General features: G+C 38.3%; 2 protein-coding genes across 3 annotated transcripts; both read right to left on the bottom strand.

Moving 5' to 3' along the window:
• Positions 1-1,888: 1,888 nt before the first annotated feature.
• Positions 1,889-4,989, bottom strand: noxred1 (NADP-dependent oxidoreductase domain containing 1). 2 transcript variants are annotated; one of them, XR_001776157.1, is made up of 7 exons: positions 4,600-4,989; positions 3,789-3,964; positions 2,678-2,858; positions 2,438-2,592; positions 2,329-2,354; positions 2,162-2,234; positions 1,949-2,039 (listed from the first exon to the last, which is right to left on the bottom strand). XR_001776157.1 is itself a non-coding variant. In XM_008400232.2 (6 exons), the coding sequence occupies exons 1-6, from the start codon at positions 4,866-4,868 to the stop codon at positions 1,910-1,912; spliced, it is 1,104 nt and encodes a 367-aa protein (XP_008398454.1). In that variant the 5' UTR covers positions 4,869-4,989; the 3' UTR covers positions 1,889-1,909. The 2 variants fall into 2 exon arrangements, 1 of the variants encoding a protein (XP_008398454.1); XM_008400232.2 differs by having other exon boundaries at positions 1,889-2,039; positions 2,162-2,354.
• Positions 4,990-5,083: 94 nt separating this feature from the next.
• On the bottom strand, positions 5,084-24,292 carry atg2b (autophagy related 2B). Its single transcript, XM_008400230.2, has 43 exons — positions 24,189-24,292; positions 23,127-23,538; positions 22,134-22,296; positions 21,871-22,023; positions 21,682-21,784; positions 20,972-21,131; positions 20,700-20,879; positions 20,486-20,582; positions 20,239-20,403; positions 19,776-19,927; positions 18,933-19,041; positions 18,589-18,832; positions 18,077-18,239; positions 17,868-17,960; positions 17,574-17,762; positions 16,798-17,071; positions 16,614-16,722; positions 16,344-16,545; positions 14,996-15,138; positions 14,195-14,352; positions 13,171-13,346; positions 12,927-13,077; positions 12,643-12,845; positions 12,056-12,136; positions 11,853-11,959; positions 11,678-11,770; positions 11,522-11,592; positions 11,059-11,135; positions 10,805-10,975; positions 10,582-10,714; positions 9,864-10,063; positions 9,552-9,781; positions 9,344-9,461; positions 8,821-9,012; positions 8,643-8,744; positions 8,481-8,559; positions 8,177-8,387; positions 8,025-8,094; positions 7,860-7,942; positions 7,636-7,757; positions 7,307-7,461; positions 6,709-6,858; positions 5,084-6,198 (listed from the first exon to the last, which is right to left on the bottom strand). Exons 2-43 carry the CDS (start codon positions 23,286-23,288, stop codon positions 5,968-5,970), a joined length of 6,225 nt encoding a protein of 2,074 aa, XP_008398452.1. The 5' UTR covers positions 23,289-23,538; positions 24,189-24,292; the 3' UTR covers positions 5,084-5,967.
• Positions 24,293-24,471: the final 179 nt, after the last annotated feature.

Raw genomic sequence — 24,471 nt, 5'->3', positions numbered from 1 at the left:
GAATATCAGCTTGTTTTTATGAGTATAAAGGAGGCTGGTATCGCGCCTGATAAAAATCTATTTATTTATGTCACATGGACTTATATAAAGTTTTATACATTTTCTTTTCATATATTTATTATTGTTTTTCTTCTTTAGATATTAGGTTGACTTAGAATGATTCCAAATAATGTACAGGAATGACCTGGTGCTGTTACATGTCAATCATCAGGGGGGGCCACTAGGGGGGCCAGTCAGATGACAGGGGGGGCACTGGCCCCCCTGGCCCCCCCTCTGGCTCCGCCACTGGATGGAAACTAGCTACATTTACGTGAGTAACATTTTGGGGGAAACAATTACTGTAGGAGTAGTTATACTTTATTGTAATTCTTACTTTTTTATCTCCATATGCTACTCTTGAGTAAGACCTTTGAATAAACTTCACTGACTGAAGAACAAACATGTTTTTAACAAAAATGCACAAGACAGAACATTTTGTTGGAAAAAAGTTTCTTCTGCTCATTTTTTAAATAATCATATCGTGTCACTTTTTTTCATTTTAGTTTCAAAAATACCAGCATTTGCACTGAATTTTTTGTCTGTCTGACGACGTCATTTTTTAAATATTAAATCAGATGTGAGTTACTCAGAATTTATTAAGTAGCCTTTTTGCCAAATTATATTTCACTCCTACTTAATTTCCTGGACGGCAACTTATCACTTTACACTTGAGTAGTCCTGCTACTCACGTCTTTAAACATGTTGTTCATTGTAGCAAAAAGGAAATCTGACTCTTTTTTTTTTTTTTTTTTGTAGAAAAGCTGAAATTACAGCTTCAAAAACCATAAGCATTTTACACAGAGTTGCAAAAAATAATTTAGGGATTTTAGGGATATTTTTTTATTATTATTATTTTTATGGTGAATACTGATAGCTAATGTAAAATATTTACAGATGTGGGTAACATACCCAAAAAATGCAATTTTGATTATTGTTCTTCATTCATTTAAGTTATTAATGACAAGAAAGGTATCTATCACTGAAGCAATGGTAGCAGTATTTAATAATAATTTTATTCATGTAAAAGTAAAGATTATGGTGCAATAAAACTTCTCCTAAAGTATTTTTTTTCACCAAAATGTTAATTCAAATGTACCTCAGTAGTAACTATCCACCACTCGATCAATTTAAAAGAAAATTACTTTTTCTTTTAATCAAATGATTGATTTTACATCTTCAACAGCTTTATGTTGCAACTGAAATATGTATTTTACACCTCGAATAAAATAAAAGACAAGCAAAAATCTGTGTTGCATACTGTTTTTACATTTTAAACATCTACAAAAAATGCACATCTTCGTTAGTAATTTTTGCTGCTGGTGGTCACAGTGGTTATAGAAATGACCTCGTCCTCAACTTTAATTCTAAATAGATGGAAATGAATGAGAACAAATTTACTGGAATTTCAATGTTTCAAGCCACACAAACATCCTGCAAAAATATTAGGGTACAAACAAAGCAAGACACTAGAAGACAAGCTCTATTATTGACAGTGAATGACTTAAAAATAAAGGAAATGTTGGCTGTAACATAATAAAAAAGGAATAATAAGCAAAAAACATTATAAAAGTACAAACATGGCATATAAAACCAGTCGTAGATTTTACATTCTTACATACACTAGTATTACAACTAAAATAAGAACTGTTGCATAAAGTTATGCTTTGTTTAAGAAAAAAATAATCCTTTTTATCTTTAAAACATAACACATAATTTGCTATATGCTATTTAATTTTATAACACTCATTGGGACAAATTAAATACCAGAAAAAGCTACATCAAGTTTTACAAAATGCAATAAGAAAATGTTATTCTAAACTATGTGTTAGACATTGACATGTTCTCCATATTGAGATGTACTGTCGTCATTTTATTTGCTTTTCAGGTATGATTTGTATGTTGTCCAGATGTTTTCTTGAACTGGTTTGCTGTTCATTACAAAGTGCAGCAGTGGTGTCTCCTTGGTTTGGGCGTCAACGAGAGAAATCCAGGGAAAAGACCTTTGTTGAGTAAAGAAAAAAGGTATTCCCCTTTGTTAGCTTCTTCTATTTATATTTCTTTGTACTGTAATTGTTCATATAGCAGAAGGTTAAATGCAATACCGCATCCTTCACTAACTCACTCATTTGGATGGAGAAAAGATGTGGAAGCGATGAAACTCTGTACTTTCAAAGGCTCGTTGTTCATGCTATTCTCTGTAAATATGCTGTTAATTAGAGAAAGAGCCTCACTGGATCCCAGACAGACATTGGTGCAGATGTTTAACAGGCTGTACAACACTCCACATACCCATTTCAGGCCTAGAGTGATGCCACCTACAATTTACAATCAACATAATTTAGTAAAAAAAAACAACTTTATGAAAATGAATATTCAACTTAAAAGAGTTCTCCCCAACCTTTCATAGCTAAAGGACATGATGCCTCTATCAGTGATGGATCTGACAAAGCTTCGGTCACACGGGAGCAGGACAGCCACAGGTCTGAGGTGTCGCATGCCTCCACCTGATACTGTGGTTTCAGAACAAAACTGTGGCCAAGACATTCAGCTAAACTGAGATGAAAAAAATTAGGAGTGAGAGATCAATCACGTTTGCATCAAAACAGCACGCTGCCAGCCTGCATAGGTGCGGGTGTACCGTTTGACAGGCACAGCTGTGATGAAACTGTAGACAAGGCAGTGCTTTTGCAGATGAGAATGGAGATCAGCACAGATTCTGTCAAGGTGAGAAGGCAAACAGCAGAGGAACAAAACGTCCGCCCACGCTGCCAGACAACGATTGTTAAAGAAGCACTCGACTCCTGGTGGGACACGGACCTCTGAAACACACACATTCGTTACACTGCTGGTAGAAAAAGAAGTGAGCCGAATCTGTAGTGAAATATATAAGTGGTTTGCTGGATTACTTACTATTTTGCCCCTCAAACAACTTTGTACCACTACAACTTTTTTATCCTTTGTCACGTCAGAACCACAAATTTGTATTTTATATGATTGTGTGTACCTACAGGCTTAGTCAGATTTGAAGGAGCGCATGTCTGAACAAGAAAAGCCACATCGTAACTTTATGCTGCCAAAACCATTAAGCAATTAATGGCATGATGAAATAAACCAAATTAAAAAATGTGTTTGCATGAAAATAAACAGAACCACAGACTTTATTGTGAAAAGGCTTCAGTGTAAATTAGCTCAATTTTTTGAAGGACTTTTTGTTTATAAAGAGTCTTGTGTCCTTTTTATGGGTTGTTTGTTTATTATGGATATTTAAAATATCTTCCAGTTCTAGTGTTAAATGTTCCTTGGAAATTAAATGTATTTATCTTTGAGAGGGTGTACTTGCATTGTTATGCCATTATTATTATGTAATTTGAAAATCGTCTCAAAACAACAACATAATTGTTTAATTGCAAAAAACGTTTTAGACAATTTAGCATCCAGCAAAATTATGTGCTATTGTGACATCAAGTTGAGACCATTTTGAAGCACATACCCTTACTGCTATTTTAAGGAAGATTAAATCAGCTTTAGTGATCACCTGGGTAACTGTAGTGTGGAGAGACTACAGTTACCCAACAACATACATAAGAAATGTATGTTGTTTAAGCACAAATACAAAAAGAGGTTTAAATAGAGTTAAGGGTCATCTTTTCTTCTATCTTTGTTTTTTCAAGTTAAATTGGTCAAGAATAAAAGGTGACGTCATTCATTTTTGCAGGAGGAACAACAGATTTACTTTGAAGTCACCATACCTGCTGGGTTTCTCGTGGAGATCTTAATCTGCGTGGGTCTGATGGTGGTCTTCTTAAGGAGGCAGAGTAGCAGCTGTTTCCCCAGGGTACCCAGGCCAAGTATCCCCACAGAGAGTTCACCATGCCCTTTTGATGCATATAACTCCTTGGCAGCAGTCCTCCTTTTTAGGATACATCTGGAAACATCACAGCAGCCTTATTGTTCATGTGAAGCACAAACTCTTTAAGCCTATTGGTCAGAGTTTTCGCTAAAATCAGCGTTTCACTTTAGACATAAACACCTATAGAACACCGTGGGATCCTTTGTAGATGCATTTTATGGTAAAATGTTATTAATTTAGGATTAAAAAAAAAATCATATTTCTGGTAACATCACATGAGGAACCCAACTGAACAGATTTATTTTGAGCTCATCCAGTAAAGCTTCAGAAAAAGGTAGAGACACTATACAAAAGGAAACCTGGTGATACAAGTACAGTACAGTGTGCACTTAGTCCATGCTGTGTAAATAGAAATAATAATTAATTCATAAATAATTCAAATTAGGTAGATTTCTGAAAGGGGATTGACCTCAATTCAACTTAACAACTTCAGTTTCTGTCCAAATCTGCTAGTGTTTACTCCTCTTGTCACTGCTGGTCACTATTTATTAATGCTAGCTAACCTGCCTGATTCTGGTGCTTAAAAAAAAAAAAAAACTTTAAAACTAAGCTGAAGTCCATACGTGATTATCCGGCTGTGGCAAATTTAAGCTGTATATTTAACATTTTCATACACTAACGACTAGACACGGTTTAAGTAGGCAACTTACTTTAATAAGTGCACCAACTTGCATACAAAAACTGCGTGCGCGCACCCGCAAAACGTCAGTCCAGCGTAGCGCGCACGAAGGTAAAGTAGCTTCTTTTCATGAACAGTCAGTTCTGCCTCAAACGATAAAATAGTCAAACCAGAACCAATGTCCGACATGCCCTGTAAGTTTGATGTGAGGCTGTTAACAGGGTTGACTTGTCTGCAAAAAAAGCGGCATTGTGTTGTCATAGTAACACCAATTTTGGATTTGAAGGCGTTCTCCCACATTTCTTTACACCACTAAGGGTGCGTAACATCAACTATACGTGGTAAGCTTTAATGAGTTTAGACGAAGGTAAGTATTATACCTTTCATACTTACGACTTTTTAAAATAAACTGAAAAACGACGAGCAGTGACGTAAAGGCGTGATGAAGATATGGCGCTCATGTTTGCAGGGTAAAAATCATAATGGCTCATAGCGCCATAAAAAAATGATGCACATGATCTGAACAGTTTATTTACCTTTAGCCTATTTAATACAATTAATACATTACACTTATGCCCAAGAAAAATTATTCTCCCCACATAAACAATAAAATATGCAAATCCAAATTGTGTGACGCAAATTATCACAACATCCATATTCATTCGCTGAAATAAAAACTGTTAAGACATGAGAGATGCAGATGAATCATTTTTGTAAAAAGCTGCAACTAACGGAAACAAACTAAATATTTAAAAGTGACTTTCTGAATAGCAGCTTTTGTGAAAATAGCACACCTTACAGTTCAAAATAAACCTGTGCAGCTGTACAATGTGTTTGGATTACCTTCCTGCTCATTTATTTGGACATGTAACCCTTCAAGTCACTTAAAAGTGCTTATTAAATAACTTTACACACCTTTGACACATTCGGTTTCAGTTCTTGTCTTAAATTTGCATGGATTACAAAGGTGGAATATTTACAGTAAATAACATAGAACATGTAATAAATTAAACCTCGTACTCTAGTTTTTGCTGACACTAAGTAGTAGTGGTAGAATAAGAACACTATCTGTAAACAGAGCTGCTTGAAAAGGAAGCTAATGAGATGACCTGTCACAATTCTGCTTTCTAATCTGACACAATTTATGTCCGATCAGAATGATATGTGGCTTGCACATTTATAATTTATATAATCCATTTATTGAGCAAAACGGTGTACACTGCTGATGACCATGAAGGCACTGTGAGGGAACCGTTAGCTGGATGGCATCAGGTCACACTGCCACAGGATGAGACTGTTTTTATTTACACCAGAAGTCACTGCCAGCCTTTCCTCAAACACAACCCCCCCCATTCCTGCCTGCATCTGCTTTAAAGTCATGGTTTCATAGCAGTAAGAATCACTCCTCCTCGTGCCTCCATTTCTGTGACTCCTCCTGACGCGCATCGGGGTGAATCTGGTTCCTCATCCCACCCAAGACGTTAGACGTGGCTTCAGTGGCCATGATGAGTGGCTTGACTACAGCTGGTGGCAGCTGGCGGAGGACTCCGCCGACCGCTCCCGTCATCCCACGCTGCTCGTGCTCCCGCGTCGCTGTGTCATAAAGGGTAAGAGCGGTGTCTGTGATGCCCTGTGGGAGGAGACAGCGTACAGTTCTGGTCAGAAGTTCACATGCGGTCATTACCCAGCATGAATATCATCGTATTGATGCTGTTCTTTCAGGGTGGAATGGAAAGATGTCCTTTTTAGTGAATTCTTTTCTTTGTTTTTATTTATTTGTTTATTTCAAACTGATTTTTAAAAACAAAAATAAGAGACAAGAACAAGAGAAAACATGTACACATAATCAGGAACAAAATAGTTAGCTTACCGCTAGATATCTGTTTGAAAACGAGTAGGAAGAAATGAACACTTATTTAATCCTACCCTTTGTCCCAGTTAAATTAAATATAGTACTTAACTTTAATCCACGCATTAATGGTAAGAATTATACATACAGGCTCAAAAATATACATACATCCCACAAAAAAATGCTTAAATGTTCTTTTTTTGATCCTGTGTGAACTAGAAAAAGTTCACAACAAATTGAATTTTAACAGTATGCATTCAAGAGGAATAGTAAGACGAGCTATTTGCTTACCTCTTTCACCACAGTGTAAGCTTTGGCTACACCTTCTCTCAGGTCCACAGGCTGATGAGCAAGGCCATAATGGGAGTACCGTTTTACCCTCTTTGTGTCTCTTTCGTCAGGTACTGGAGAAACCATGTCATAAGCCGTCTCAGCTGCTGCCTAAAGAAACAAAATTTGAATAAATTAAAATAAAACAAATGTGATTTACCTTCCAAAAAACGAGATGGAAATGCTGTGAAGTTTACTGGTAAGTGGTCTGTTTTCGAAGTTGAACATTTGTTGAAGACTAGATCATATTGCAAATATCAGAAGGGCAGAAACGTTGGAAAGAATAGCACTGTATTAGCACTGAGGACTAATACAGCAGACGCTGAAACAGAAAACTGCAGAAGATGTATTTTAAGTGTTTCTCTTTGTCTGTTTTCCTGTTTCTTTGTTTATTATCCATAGGTTAGGGGTCAAACAATGGAAATCATCATCAGCTGTAACTACATTGTGAATTAATCTTCATTAATTCACAATGTCCCTCTTCAGGCTGTAAATGCTTTATAATTTTCACATAATAATAAATGTCCTACGAGAGTGAAAGTATTCAGAACCAGTTTACCTGGATGGTCCGCACCATCCTGTTTGTGAGCTCCAAAGCAGCCATAGCTGTGGAGGTCCCGAAGGAGGCTGTGCCACGCTGAAATCCCCGAACTATCCGGCCGTCCTTTCTGTACTGCTCTATAGGGAGCCACACCAGGTCCCTCAGGCCGTGAACTGAACAGAACAAGAAGTTCACTTAGACGTCACGTGAACAGAAATCCCCAAGTTATCCCAGCCTCAAAGGTAACATGCAAAAAATAAAAAAAAGCGTTAGATGCCAGGGTGACAGTGGGGGTAGTAGTATGAGGAACACATGGAAATGAGCTGGATCCAAAAGTTATTGCTCACCCAGTTTCACCAGAGTGTGAATAGGCGCCACACCACTTAGTATTCCTTGAAGCTGATTGGTCTTTATGTCATTTAGCCACTCATTTATTGCATAGGAAAACAGCTTGTCCACACCAAGCAATCTGAAACACAAAGAAGTGCAAGTTTAGTCTGAAAAATAGGCCATGGTCACAAAGGTAACAGAGCAATGGATCACTGTCTCATAAGATATTCAGGTAACACACCCTTGTCTATAGCAGAGCTGCCGCAGTTTCAGTTCTGAACAATTTAGCTGTGTCAGCCCAAAGATGATTCCTGCAAATGTTCCCTGAAACGAGATGTTACCCCCCAATAATTAATAAAACTCATTTTTAGAAATCATTTATGCACTTTAGTGTTAGATCACATACCTGATCCATCGATACATGTTTCCCATGGTAATCCAGTCGAATTGGAACCTCACAGGTAAACCGAAATTCTCTGAAAGGAGAACGCAGGATTAAACACAAACATACTGCATTGCAATTATTTCTGGCTTAAAATGTTTTTAGTTTCCACTGACCTGAAGAAGATTGGTTGGTCTGAAAACGGAGAGGAAGAAGCTTCGCCATCATTTGCTTCCTCCCTGCCCGACGTTGAGAAACTATTGATACTGATCTGCCTCTGAGCAGGAACTGAAATAATCGGGGCTGGATCCTGGCTCCCAGCGGTCTGTTTGGAGAAGCTGCAGGAGATTTCTGGGGCAGCGACTTTCTTTGTCGTAACACAAACAGCTGTGGAAAAAAAAAAAGTTGAAAACACTCATGAGCTGTGAAACTGTGTTAAAATGCACAACTGTAAAAGTGCCAGTTAATTATCGGGCTTACTTTCTTGAGCAGGAGGGGAGAAAAACTCCACTTCATTTGCAAGACTACTAAAGAAATCCTTCAAGAAGAACAGCGCATCCTTTAAGAAAATCAAAAAATAATATGTTATCGCGTACGCTCAGCATTTTTAACATTGCAAACATCTACATCTGATTGTCATACCTGATCAATATTGAGGCGAAGAGGCATTAGAGAAACACGCAGGGAGCACTCAGGAGGTGCCTGGCCTGACTCGGGACACGTATGCAAAGCCTTAACTGTCAACTAAAAACAAAAAGTACTCATAAAGTTCCAGAAATTCACAAACCTAACAAAGGTCGTAGAATGTTGCCAGTCTCACCATGTTTGAATGGGCTTTTCGAGGCATTTCCTTGCTGGAGTACAAGTACAGGAACTTGTTCATCTGTGAGGTAGCAAGTCTGTCCCGAATCTCCAAGTCCTGCACAGCAAACACCTGGCGGGACACTGGCTGGTCCATCGCTGGACGAGATGCTACATGGGTCTGTGGGTACACCTCATGCTGAAATCTCACCTGGAGAAGTTAAAAGTTAAATACCGAAGGAATTACTATAACATTTAGAAAGAACAACACGATTCTAATGAACGTGGGATGCACAGAAAGATTGGCGAGTGATCAACATCGGAAAGTTAAAAATGTCAACTCTGATTATTTTGTCTTTGGTTTGAAATGTTTAACTGCAGAGCTGTGTAATATAATGAATGTATCCAGAAAATAGAAAAAAAATTGTTTTTAGTAGATCAAAAGCATCTAACATCTGTATTCACAGGTCGAAAATCAACCATAAATATTCTATAATAAACACTTGTTCAATAATAATAATAATCATAATAATAATAATAACCTTGCTGAGTTGTATCTCCATCAGGACATCAGGGTTTCTTCCTCTTCCTCCTCCAATACGGCCCAAACTCTTCACTTGTCTAACTGGAGTTTGAGATGGGGAGGTATGAGGAGTCGATCTACAACACACAGCGAGGGACAAAAACCTTAGAGAGCATGCTTCCTACCCTCTATGCAAGTTCTGAGAGAAACCAACAAGAATGGCTCACCCCCGGCTTCGGGCAGGTGAAGCAATGCACGCCGAACTCCCAAAGTCTTTTCCTCCGTAAAGATGCCAGATGACAGAAATCTCCCTAATGAGGTAGCGGACCTCTGGAATGGGGAAGTTCATGGCTCCACGACTGGAATCGTTCCCTTCCAAAGGCTGACTGAAGTGATCGTCCTTGATTTCCACTGGATCCAAGGTGAGCTGTTTTACCACAGGCTCCTGGTCTTGATCCTGTAACACAAACACTCTTAAAGTGAAGCAACACACGTTTTACATACAAAAAAAGCAAACATTTGAGTCAGTAATTCTTTACCTCTCCTCTGGAATCAGGAGTTTCCAAAATGCAAAAGTCATCCGTCTCTTGGGCCAGGTTGGGCGCAGGCGTGATGAGCGGAGAGGGAAGAATGGGGTACGTGGGACTTGTATCTTGGCTTAAATTCCCACTCTCATCAGGGAACAGGAAGAGGTCTGAGCGGGGTGGGTCATGGTCATGAGTCTCTTCCTCATGGGAACCTATATATAATTAAAAATGTAAGCAAACAGCGGATCCATCATTCTAATCAAACTGGAATAAAAAGGTCCGTAGGTTGTCGTTTCTGCACATTTTCATGCAGAAAATCTGTCAAAATAGGCGTCTTGACCTTTTTTTGGAGAGAAATACTATTAGAGTATTTATAAACTTTAAACTTTTCTACATTTTGTCACATTAAAACAACAAAATCCAATGATATCCCGAACTTCTTACTTTATCTGTACATACAGACAACACAATTGTGTCATTTAATAAGGCGTCATTCTGCTTCCACTGCAGAAATACGTGCCATTTTTTTTTGGTTTACCACATTAAATCTAAGAACATTATCACCATTTTCTTACAATTTAAAGCCTTAACTACTAGCATTTCCAGTTTAAATTAAACCACATACTAATTAGCTAAACTGGGAATTAATCATGTATTTCCACACAGTGATATTTTAACAGTAAACCACTACATTCTTAATGAATTTTCTTTAACTGAGGGAAGTCTGAACCATTTTGTTGCGGGCATGGCGCTTGCTGCCCGTCCGTCTCCTCCATAGCTTCACTCATCAGGTCCTGCAGCATCTGCAGCTCCTTCTCAGCAAGCAGCGGGATCTGAGATGTTGGTCTGCTGGGAACCTCCGCCTGTCAAAATATTTTTTAAAAATCATTAATTTAAGAATGATATTTCTTTTAAACATTTTGTGCAGCAGCAGCTCAGGAGTTGAATGTCACCTTGTTTTTTTGTGTGGTGCTGCTGCGCTTGGTCTCCAGTTCCTCCGGGGGCATCAGGTCTCCATAGCTGGCCACGTACTGGATGAGGTTCATCAGGGCAGCGCAGGAGTCCGAACACGTTCTGATGTGGATCACATCACTGGAGCAGCGCAGCTCAAATCTGGGCTCTGACTATCACCCCACAAACAAAAACAAAACAAAGATCAGACTTTATCTTTTCAGTGAAAAATCCTATTTAGAGTTGATAAATTTACCAATTTTCCATCTGCTCCAGGTTTGACAGCTGTAATCCTCAGCTCTAGTGTCCCCATGTCTACAACCTGAACATAGTCTGTCATAAAAAAGAAACAATAATCAGAACAGTAAGCAAGAAACATTTAAACACAATACTTTAACACAAGAATGTTTTCTTTACTAAGACGTTACTGCAAATATCTCTGCTGAGGTCAGACTTTTACTGCAAAACCAGTGATGGATGAAAACAGCAATTAATGATGGACAAAGGAATATATCACAGACAAATAATATTCAAGGAGATTGCTGCATGTTTGGGCAGACGGCTTTATGGAGAAAGGACAAGCTGATGGATAAAACGTGTAGACAATGGGAATGATATCTTGTACTCTAATTTTCTTTTTCCAAATTTAGCCAGGCCAAACTAAATCCAACTCCATAAATTTCAAGACGGAGTCCTAAATGTTGACAAAAACAACTTACCCCGCGCAAGATTAACAGAAACCATATTATTCTTGTCCGAGAGGAACAGAGCAGCTTCATCCAAAATTATTCTGCAAGAAAAATGTTTTAAAACCTTGTTTTTTCAAACGGATTTAAATAAATATTTCTCAAATAACAAAAAAAAAGCAGCCAAACCTTAAGGTTGAAGATGAATTGTCTAAGGAGACGCTGCTGGAGATGCTAAATGTTTCTACAAACACCAAAGATCTGAGTGGCAGGTAGAGAGGTCTGACAAGATAAAGATTGTTCTGTTAATATTCTTTACTAATAAAGATATGCTTATTAACAGTCAGTGTGAAATCTGCTTTACTTGTAGTCTAATGAGCAACTCCAAAGGTGTAAATGTAGAGTGGTGACAGACATGGGAGGGGCGTAACCCAACACTGGCTCAGCCGAAACATTCAGAAAGTCAACAATCTGTGTCAGAAAAACACAAATTATTTAATGTCTGCCTGTCTTAAGAGATTTCTAAACTTGGCGTGTGATTTTTTGTTTTGTTTTGTTTTGTTTTACCTGATCATACCAGCCCAGATTAGGTGGCACCACTCTGTGCAGCAGTGTGGCTCCTCTCACTCCAACAGCAACCAGAAACTCCTGCATGGGCAAAAAACAATGCCACTGAAGCGAGAATATTTCACTTAAATATTCCACAAGTTAAGAAATACTTAATTAGCTTTACTTATCTTTTATATCAGATTCCATATAAAACAGACACCCTGTGAGTTTCCTCAAATTAAATTTCAGACTTTTTAAAAGACTATTTTTGATTTAAATTACATCACAGCACAAGCATGTTTTCAGCTCTGGTTTATGGTTCAAATGCTTTTAGAAAAGAACAGAAATATTCTTTACTTTCCTACAGTGGGAAAATTCTGGTGTCATAGCAGCAAGCTAAGGTAAGTGGGAGAATGCAGATTAACACCAAGTTTTAAAAAAACAAACATTTTCTTTACCTTATTAATATCTTAAAAAGCTTGAATACGAAAACCCTTTTACCCTCCAATTCTGTTTAACTAGACTGAACATAAAACTCTTTGGTTGTTCGTACGATAGTTCATTAACTGGTGAAAATTTCAGGAAGGCCAATCTGAATGTCTGACCTTGAGGTTGCGTTCTGCGCTCTGTGATGAGATTTTGACAGCGACTGACACCATGCTGCGGGCCTCCAGACCGATACCCTCCGAGGGGGTTGAGGCCCTTTCTGAAGAAGTCTCTGATTGGTAGATGGTCGGCTCCAGCCAGTGGGGATGTGTCCTGCATGGCAACTTGATGTCTAAGACATTGATGCCTCCATCTAGGAGTCCTGGGTGGATTAATAAATATGACATATTTACAGTGATGTTCAATAAACTTAGTTATAAGGAGGAATTACATAAAGTGGTACCTTGCTGGTACATGCAAACGCTGCTAGTGTGAAAGCAAATGTAGTGTTGGTCCTTGAAGCCTTCATACTGAGTGACGCTGAACAAAACGGCATTTTTCACCTCAATCCAGAACTCCCCATGTTTGTTTCTTAGTAAAGATTTATCTTCTTCCTGAAAAAAAAACAAACAAAAAAAAACTAATGAAGCACATATGAAAGGTTTTTAGAGCTGTTTGATTTAAAGGCAATATCTAGCAGATTTTACCTTAGAGTTTGTCTGAAGCGCCACTAATCCATGATTAACAGAGAGGATGACAGAGAAGAGGCTCTGGGAGGTTTTGCTGTGCACTTTGGGCTTTTTCTTCTTTCGAGATCTGAAGCCTAAATCCGAGGCAGGACAGTAGTAATGCATAGTCTCCTCCTCTGAGCCACTGGTCTCCTCTGAAAACAAGGAGAGATGGTTTGAACATGATCTCATAAACACATCTGAGATCCTGAAATATCATATGCAAAACAGTAGAAATCAATATTACGTGACATCAATTATTAATGTTATTAATGATGTTTTGTGATGGTTTTCTACGTTCTACAGAAGGGGCAAGGCAAAGTAAGGTATAGCAAAATTTGATGTTTTGCAAAGTCTCTGACAAACATCCAACAAATCTGACTGGTCCAATAATAAAACACTAATTAAGAAAAGAAAATCCCACAATTTTAACATCATTTAACATAAAAAAATATAAGGCAACCTTTATTTCAATTAAATAGATCAATAACTCATTGAGCCATTAGGAATAATATTTGTTACACTGAAACAATCCAATCCAGTCAAATCGTGTTAACGTTAATGACTTTCCTGCTCAGGTTAAATGCTTAAATACAAAATACAAAGAAAGTTACAAAAATAATTCCTAAATTATGTTCTCGCCAAGTTTTCAGAAATTTAGTAATTAGAAATAATTTTGTTAATTCGAACTAACCTGAAACAAGAAAACTGCAGTATTGTTTAACTTCAGACAGTGAGAAAAAAAAAATTGTTTTTTTTTTTTACAAGGTGCATGAAAATACCTGGTTTCAAATGTAACATTTCCCAAACGTAGGCTTTTAATCAGACTTTACATTACACTTTATTACAAAACTGCAGCTTGAATATCAGTAACTTTAAAGGACTTTGTACAGAAATCAAGACATTTCTAAACCTTGAACACACCTAAATGAAATCCAAGCATTTCGAAGGATGTCAAGTACCTGTAAGAAGTCTGAATATGAGACGGGTAATTTAATCTTACCCTCAGGGCCAGTAGAGCGAAACTGGCTGAAACTGTCTTTGGAGTAAGTGTTAATCAACTGGCTGGCAACAGAGAGTCCAACTCCATACGGCATGCTTTCTATGGTTTCCACTGGGGATGGGGCCGTGGGCTCCCACAGCAGGAGGTCATTGCTTATCCTAGAACATGGAGAATGCGTGTTTTATTTCATGAAACTGTGCACAGGACAGTGCAGGCCACAGTTATTGGTATGCATAATGAAGATGCCTGATTTTTCATTGCAGTGGTGCAATTTTACAGTGAAAAATCAACCCTTAATCTGAGAGCATGAATTCAGTGGCAAAAACAAAAATCATTGCACCTAATAATCAATTGTTTAATAAATATTGAACGTTTTCTTTTATTATTGTTTCAACTTGATCAGTTTCTAGGAACTTCTAATTAGTAGTTTATGACTTTCAGTTCCTCAAGGGTTTAAATATGATGCGACTCAAAGGCTCATTAATTTTAACCACTGGGGTGGATGAGGACTGAAATAATACACAGTGGGGAGAATGTTAAGGGAATTAAAAGATCTCCAAAAGTTATTTTTATCTTAACTGCGGCAACAAGTTGTTTGTGAAAGATACAGAACAAAACCCTTGTCTGTTCTACAATAACATGTAAAAACGTGGGGTTTTTAACGGCTTTGATCAGTTGAGACTAAGATTTTGTTCTCTGTTGAAAAACTCGTGCAGATAAGAGGACGGTTAACATGTTTTAACTACCAGTTAATAACAACATCTGTCAAGTTATTGTGTTTATTTTTAATAGATGATGAACCTGTTGTGTAGTTTCTCATAGAAAGTCTTGCCGGGCAGCGCCAGCTGTACATTAGGGAAACACAGCTCCAGGATGAAGCGAGAGTTGTTCATGGTTTTTTCCTGGAACTCCGTCATTTCGCCAACATCACCAGGAATAATCATCTGCAAACAGGGAATCGCATTCATCTCGTCACCACCTGTTTTGTCCACAGATCAGATTTGCAAAACATGGTCCTCATTTGCGTAAGAATTCATCAGTCAAACATGCTAATATGTTGACCAGAGCATATCCTCTCTCCAAGATGCAAATTTCTGCACCTGGATAAACCACACCTGCCTCTCAAATGTTAATATTAAATCTTTGGAACATGTAACAGAGTGAAAAAAGTGGATTTTTGCAGATTTTACTTTTTACTCTTTAAAGGAGAAAAGTGATGTGTAAAGGATGGACATTTAGTATGTATCAAGTTGTGGTAGCTGGCTGTTTCCTGTTTGTTACTCTGTTCTGACATAATATTTGCACTTTAAAACATAAATGCAGCTTCTAAAGAGAGATACCTTAAATATAGCTTTACCATGTTCACATATATTAAAAAGCTAAATCCAGATTTGGCCTTTAGTTATCTATAACAAAAAACTCAAGATTACAAGCAGAAAAAACAGAAGCCTTCCTATTCCTGTTGGAGAGACAGACAGGAAGACGGCTATAGATGCTCTAAAAATAACTACAATATTTTTTTACATTTAACTCAGCTTGTTTTTCTTCAAATCTTTAGTACATTTAATGTTTTCCCTCAAGAAAAGAACATTTTTTACACGATTCTTGTTTGAGATTGACATGACCTCTAGTGGTGATGGGGAAGACTGTGAGAAAAATTAAATCCTATAACTTCGCCCTCTTCCCCCTCACCAATTATTACAAAATATTTCATGGCCAACAGAATCTAGCACTCAGCGGACTGTTCTGATTTCCTGCTATGCCATGGGAAAAAAACTATTAGAATTTTAAAAGTGAGACATATTATAAAGTTTTTACAGCGCAAACATTACACTTGACAAGCAAAAGTCATTGTAGTAAAAGATAAACTTTAGAAACATGGCGACCCTACATTTTGAATGGTAATTATTATTCAAAGGAGGTCAATGGATAAATTTGGTTTGGACTTTGACTAGGCCATTCTAACATTCCAAGACTGCCCTGTGTTCAAAGTCATTATGACTTGTGTTGTCTTTTATTGACTAGAGCATCTTAATACACATTTTGTGTATTGTGTTGCTAAAGAAACCAAAATGGGGAAAAGTTCAAGGAACATGAATTTAGACATGATGTAAGAATTATGATTTGTTGCACTTCACTTCTGACTCACCTCCTCAGTCTCATACATAACCTTGCGTGAAGAAAAGGGCGACGGCTCTGGTTTCCCAAAGTCACACACGTCCTTCAACGAATGAGCAGCGCCTTCGTCCTCCTCTTCCTCAAGTGAATGATCCTCAGCCCCTTCATCATCTTCAGCCGTCACACGCTCCAGTATTGAATGGACCGTGGTGGGATTCATCTTCAGGACGACCCTGTTCAGAGGAATTATCCATCACTACAAATCGGGGCTCAATGGACTCGCCGGTTTGAGTGAACGTACCTCGGCCAGTCAAACTTCACACTCTCAGACGTCATCATGTCTCCTTCCATGTTGTGGGAAACCCTGAGGAAACGGGCAGCGGGTTGATCCGGCTCCTCCTGGAACTTTCCTGCACCATGACAACAACACCAAGTCAATGGCAGTTTCATAATCACATTTTCTTTCTTTCTGACAAAAGACGAACCAGTAAGTTCCTTGAAGGTGAGCTCCATTTTGGTTTGGTTGGGTGAGCTTCCACCCATGAACTCTGTTTTCATCTCCAGGTCTTCCAGCTCCATAAGCAGAACTTCTTTCTGCAGGGACTTCTTGAACCAGGGGCCTCTCTCCTGATCTGAACGCAGGTCGGGGATAGGGAAGCGCACAGAGAGGCCGAGAACCGGAGCATTCACGGTCAGTGATATGTGACAGTTGGAGGGAGTGTGGGTGTCGTCCAGGAAAACCTCTGCAAAGGCTTTGTGCTGAAAACGATCCAAGAAATCCATGCGTCAGAAAAAAACCTAACAAATGTTTACAATAATAGCTTCCCTTTCTTTAATCCTATTCTTCTTTCTTTAAAACTGCATTTCTCACCTCAATCCATGCATGTTTCTAAAAGTTTCACATACTTTTCCATCTGTGTGTCCTGTTTTCCTTCCCCCTTTACTTTCCTCTGTTACTCCATCATCCATTTAGTCCATCATTCGTACAATTCTTTCTCTACTTTTCCTTTCTAAATTCACTTCCCATGTCCTCCTCCCATTTCTTCCTTTCTGTTTTTGAAAGTTTTATGCTTCAAACCTGATCGCAATATAAATATCAAACTAAAAAAGGGAATCGTATCACTGAAAATCTGGGAAGGTCTGTACTGAAAATGTGTAAGAAGGCTGATATAATGGTACGAGCCTTTAATTTTAATAAACAGCTATTTCATAGTTACTTTTTTTATGAAACCGCTTAATTCAATAAACATCTGCAACTTACCAAACTGATGTGTTTGTTGTAAGATGTGTACAAGTGGGAGGCCATCATCTCCGTGGTTGCCAATTTCTGAGGCTGCAGCAGAGAGTTGAGACGGTCGACGATGCTGATGTCCAGCTCGGAGTGTACAGGACCCAGCTCCACCCGGATCTCGGCTTTCCTGGGTATTGTGCTGAGACGCACCTGGCCTGCCTGAACAGAACAGCAAACAGCAAGCTAGTGGGCCATGCAGAAACTGTATTGCATGATAATGTGTCGATTTAATTTATTAATTTATTTATGATTAAAGGTGAACACCTGAGGGCCTCTGCGCTCAGCCAGTTTGTACAGCAGGTGAAGGCAGGTGGAAAGAGATGCTTCATCATTGACTGGGGTCTCAAAAGTTAAGAGCTGAGGTGTGACAGAAAAAAATTTTTTTTTGTTTTTTTATCTCTTCCAAACTGAAGCTTTGACTGTCCTGGATAGACAGTGTTCAAACAAGAGTGAAAGAAAAGCTTAATACTGACCTCAGTGTACTGGATTCCTCTGTGGTTTCCACCAACAGGAGGCTCTGAGGGAAACAGACACTCGACAAACTCCATCTGGCTCAGGGAGATGTCAGTCCTGAAAGTCCGCAGGTTTGATCCCTGACAGTGCTCGTAGTTTATCTTCAAACCCTGGCCAACAAACCTGCAAACATGGGCCCATGTTATGAACACAGCCATTGATCTAGTATAAGGGTGTTCAAAGTGAGGCCCCGGAACCATTTGTGGCTCCTGGACTGATTTTGTGCGGCCACCCCGACCACAATTCAATAATGAATTAAAAAGCACAGCTTTTAAATTAAAATCTACTTACAAAGAACTTAGATGCAACACAAAATTATCATTTTTCCAAGTTTTTTTGGTTTTCTATAGTTGTCATGGTAATATTATACTATTATAATACTTTGTCCCACATGACAAAAAGTTTGGACACCCCTGAGCTAGTTAAAAAAAGGCACTCTAGACTGTTATAATTAACTGTAAACAGCGTTTACCTTAGATGATCATGTGGACAAGCCTGATCAAACATCGATCGAGACCGAAGGAAAGCGTCCGGAGAAAGCTGGCCCGGGCCTTGTGCGCTGAAAAAATGTCCAGCCATGGGTCCAACTGGGCTGGGGGCGGCATGTGGAGGTGGCAGAGGGTCAATGTGGAGGACGGAGACTGCAAAGCCACTCAGCGACAGCTTTAGCACCAGCTCTGGTCTTGATTCATCCCCGTGTGTTTTTGACGAATGGGCTGAAAATGGAAACAATTTTTATTGTTTTATCTTTATCTTGCTTTTCCAGATAAAGCAAAGAAAAAAAAGGGTGTGTCTAATTATTTAAAGCATGCTTACAGGTTTGTCTCAGTAGTTTCTGAGGGAGCTGTGAATCCCGCGACTGGGCAGAGGATTCACTCGTCCGTTTCTCTCGTCGCGGTACATCCATGTAGTCATCCCACAGAGCCTGAAAGCACAGGCAGATATCCATGCTGAAAATAACATCCTAATGCAACAATCTTAAAGTGGATTTCAGTGATTCATTTCAGAATCCAGGTAGTTTTAGACCATTAAAAATATTTCAGTAATTTATCGAGAATCAGAAAAAGAAAAGTAGGCTTTGAAATTCAACCAAAAAACATGGCATGACAGACACTTCACCAGCTACAGAAGAGGTTGTAATGCAAACAGAAGCATTAACTTGATTTTCATAATTTTTTTTATTGTACTCAAATATATTTGACCTGCAAAACTGATTTGCCAATTATTGTATTGCTAATTGAGAAAGGAACATTTTTAGTCCATGAAGTCCTGCAATCCTTAAGGGAAATCAGGATTTATTACTTATTTAATGTTTTATTTAAGTTTGCATGGAAAGAGAAATCTGGTAATTAGCAAACCTATTCCATACAGGAAAAAAGGATAATTTCAGTGGATGGACAGACAGCTGGATGGATGGATATGTTTAGACAAAAAGAATAGAAATAATGACCGGAAATACTATTTTTTTCACACACACTACTGTTTATCCATTTATATCCTAACTTGTGAAATATTTCAGTCAAATTCCAGACAAACAGACCGCACAGGAACCCTGAGGATCATCCTGACCATTTAATAAACCTCAAATTACACCAAGTTCCAATGTGTTCAAGAACACTAAACGAGAAGATCAAAGTTTGATTAGGATGTGGGACTCACTGCTGCATTTCCAGATGGAGACTCTCCAGGCGAGGCAGAGTAGTTGCTGTTGAGAGACAAGTCCAAGTCAACAGTGGGCGGTTCTCCGAGAGGAGGGAGGGACGACAAGCTGTGAGACATGTCCATGTCAGCCATGGAGAAGAACACGTCATCTACAGCAAGAAACAAAACAGGTTTTATTAAACACAATGTTGTTTAAATCTGTTTCAGACTCATTTATATTCAAAAGTCCAACTTAAGTTAATGAAAAGTTTTCGATTCTTAGTGTGAACTTTTCGTGACCAAAGCCTAGAACCACACTTCCAGGATCCAAAATACACACTGGTGTTTCAATTTCTGAACAAAATATGACATTTGAAATAAATCAGATGCAAAATGAGGTGGATCATACTGTTTGAGCTGTATGTTATCGTCACATGTAGAGCAATTATAGAATATCGATGAGAGAGCATTTTGTTCCAACCTCGACTCGATACAGTTCTGGTGGTCTGGCTGTCGAAAAGGTCTGGGTCTGCTCCTGGAACAGCGGTGTCTTTCTTCAGACATCGGTTCAGCTCCAAATGGAGACGATACTCATCCTCTTGTTGCATGGGACGATTTTTTCTGTCCTTATTCCATTCTTGTGCACCTTAATGTTAAGATCAGGAAATGTTTTTAAACAGCTCATTTTGGTGAAGATTATTTCAGCCATTTATCATCTACGTTCTCACCTCCTCCAGAAAAGGCTCCAAATAAATCCAAGAGTAGATGAACTTGGCGTGGGGAGAGCAGGATAAGCAGTTTATCAATGTGTCCAACAACATCCAACTGAGAAGAAATACCACCAGAAAAACAGAGATTTGAGTACTATTCCAATTTTTTTTAACAAAAAATACAGAATAAATATCAATAATTTATTTATAATACAGATTTTTGTTCATTTACCTTTGCACCAGGCAGAGCTAGGTTGTTTTTCAGAGTGAGGGACAGCTCAATTTTACCACTGAGGCTTCCGACCTGCACAGTCTCAAAGGGGGTTATGGAGGACAGAGGCTCTGTAAACTGTGGATGGGGCTCACATATAATTTTGGGATTCCAGCTGGGGGAAAGCTTTGGCTCAGTTTCCTGTAAAATAAGAGAATTCTGTGTTAAAAACAAAAAGAAAAAATGGTGCTGAGCCGCAACTTTCTGGGAGCTGAAATACTGGAGGCACCAACCGGAGGGGTGGGTGAGGATCTGCAGTCGCGAGACATGACTGAGAACTCGTCCCAGAATACAGTGATTCCTTCCATCTGCATGTTTTTATGGGCGAATGTGGTTGGCTGATGCACATTTACACTTGGACTCTCTTCCCCGGTTTCATCGCAGTACACAATCCTGCACAAATGTACAAAATGAAGTTACACAACTATATTCATTTTCCTTGCACAATCGTGTTGTTACAACCCCAAGCTGGGTTATTCTGGATTTTACATGACAGACCAACATAAAGTAAAGCATAATTTAGATTTTTGAACCCAGATAAGTACAGAAAAATGGTGGAAGAAGATATTAAAAATATTCACTAGTAAAAATGACTCAAACTCCAAACAGAAATCCAATCCAGAACCTGTGACTTGATAATTGTTGCAAGACTTTTTGGCAAAGAATAGGCAAAAAAGTTACATGTAAATTACTTTTTACAAAGAATGACGTTTGGTGGTGAATACAACTGCATTTTTGCACTTTTCTTCATACAAACTTGTATGACCATGTATGATTTTCCTTCCAACGATACGCTATACTGTGTTGGTATATCATATAAAATAAACCCAAATCATGAAAGTAAATTTTATGGTTGTAATGTGATGTACTGTAGAAAATTTCAAGGAGTGTGGATACTTAGAGTTAGGAAATACCATTGTGTGTCATTAATCCAGTTACTTACTTCCTGATTCGAAGTTCAAGTGCAATTCCAGTTTTAGAATTTTCCGGAATGTGTTCGACTCGGAGAACGGTATCCAAAAACGTCACTTTGACTCGTCTCAAAACTGCATCACAATAGAAAACAAAAATTATGTGACCGTTTTTGTATTTTTCACTAAACTTTCTGATAAAGAGTGTAGATATAACATACCTGTTTCTATTGTCTCTGCAAACTTCTCCAATCCCTCAAAAGGCTGAAAGCTTTCTCCCATATCGTCAGTGAGTTTTTGGCTCAGGCATTCCTTGGCGAGCTGCATGCTGCTTGTCATGAAACTGGACCAGTACATGGGCTCAGTGCCAGAAGCTGGAGGAACAACGATATTTTCACGTTTAAATATGGCATGTTTACTTAACCTAAGCCCCTTCCTACTTCAGGCATATGGTAAAGATAGACACAAATTAGCATCTCCTTACCCGCTCTCGGTCTTGGTCTTAGCACCATCTCCAAACCCTTGACCTCCAGGGCACAGTTTTCCTGTAGCAGTGCTGCCCATGGAACGGTCAGAGATATCGTCTGGATGAACCCTGCAATTACCTCGAAGGGAGCATCCGCCGTCTCCAGGAGCTCATTGAGAGACTACAGGACAAGACGGCAAGCATTTTTAGTTCCAGTAGAAGACATGCTGGCAGAGATCAATTTCCAGTTTTCTTTGCTAATTCCACTTTTTTCTAATTACTATAACACATTAAAGAGAAGATTTGCTGCACATAATATAGATATCAACATTGATTCCAAATAAAAATGGAGAAATTGTGATTATTCCCATTTTTACCAGTTTTATTAACCATAGAAAACTGTATCAGGGAACATTCTTTTGACTGATGCATTTATAGATCAAAAATAGTGTCTGTTTATAGTTTTGACTCATTTTGGTATAGAAGAAATATCAAATATATCTCACTATCTGCCCTGCCAATAACCAATCAAAGCCACTTAAGAGACATCTGATTTTGATCTCGACCCGACTCATTGGTGCATCTTATTTAATATTTGTTTTTATCAAATAGCCCACAAACCAAAGAACGAAATAAAATAAAGTCATTATTGTAAAATTATTACAATTCCAGTTATTTTGCCCTCAGGACACAAACCCTCATATTAACTCACCAGCAAGAAACTAAACGTTTTGGTAATTAAAAAAAGATTTGATATGTTTTTAATCCTATTTATAAAACTGTTTATGTTTCATATGACAAATATTTATTGTAGATTAGTGAAAAATAACACTTTACTTTTAAGTCATTTGGAAAAAGTGGCGTGGCAAGTTTGAACAGATTTACCTCAGCTACTTTGTATGTGAACATTGCATCTCGGTTAGTATGAACTCATTACACAATGTAACACTTGGGTTCCACAATTCAACAAAATAAATGCTCTTAAAATTGTAAATGTAACACAACACATACCCATTTATCCAGTGGTACTTGTGCAAGAGACCCAGTGCCTTGATAAAGATCAAGGCTGAGCTGATCCAAGCTTAGTTTCTCCTGCAGAAAATTCCCCAGGTACCGATGAAGGAGGTACCTGCAGGCCCGCTTTTTGATGGACTCTGAAAATGGCCAGGGCATCTTAACTTGTTGGTTGAACAGTGAGGTGGTAACAAAAGTGGCTGTGAGACTGCGGAGCTGCTAAATTGAGATTATTCAGACAGCTGTGTAGGAATCAATTATATTACAATTGTGTCATCCTTTTGACTGTAAGGTACTGAACAAATGTGAGCTCAAACATCCTTCACATCCCAAGATCTGGGACACGCTGGAGGATGTGTTGACACTCAGAGATCTATGTGGGAATTGATCCGACTCCAGTTTGCTGCACCTACAGAAAGGATATACAGAAGACCCCCCTTCCATTTGTAATTGGAAACCAAAACATGTGACTTGACACAAATAATAAAAAACAATAATAATAACAAGAAGTTTTGTCTGTTTATACTTTGTACATTTATTAAACTGCTCCAGATCGAAAGTGAAATGACATTTCTAAATAAGCGTGAAGTATTTTGACGTTGTGAGTATAAGTATTCTCCTTTCTCAAACTCATATATGCTTGCGAAATAGCCGTGAGCGTCACAGAAATAAAAATAAAAATCTCTGTCGGGCCTTAGCTCTGTACACAAAAACACAGCTGTCATTGACCGACCGGACATGTGCTTTGACTACCGGTTAGACAAAGGCAAGTCATTAAGCTAGCTGATGTTTAGCAGCCTATTAGCATAGTGGATACACTGAAACTGAAGCATTCACAGCCTTCATAGCCGGCCGGTTGCTAACGTCAAGCTAAGATTGTAGCATTGAGCTAGTTAGCAAGCTAGCTAAGATAAAACCAAACATTTCTTCTTTTATCAACACTTTAACGTTATATTCATAATTGCATATATACACAATAAAAGCATATCAATTACACATGCTAAAAGTTAAGCATTTAATAAGCTAATAATGATTACATTAAAGCAGCACGTAAGTTACCTTCTGATTGAGTTGTTTACAAACACTTTCATGACTTCGCACCAATGGACAATGCTGCATTCGAAACCCCTCGGAAATAAAATATTTAAGCTCAAAGAATTATGTTTTCATACTATAGAGAGAATGAAAGGATTGTATTGTCCATAAATTCTGGGTTAAGCACTGCTCTTTGTTGATTGATTGGTTTAAAAATGTATTTTCCTAATTTTTCACTCAATTTTATGCATTCTCAATTGTCAACTGCTTGTGAATGCAGCATAATCACGATCACACTCAGGGGTGG

This window comes from Poecilia reticulata, linkage group LG22 (genome assembly GCF_000633615.1).
Source record: "Poecilia reticulata strain Guanapo linkage group LG22, Guppy_female_1.0+MT, whole genome shotgun sequence".
In the NCBI taxonomy this organism is placed as follows: Eukaryota; Metazoa; Chordata; class Actinopteri; order Cyprinodontiformes; family Poeciliidae; genus Poecilia; species Poecilia reticulata.
This window is presented reverse-complemented; position numbering and strand designations above follow the sequence as displayed.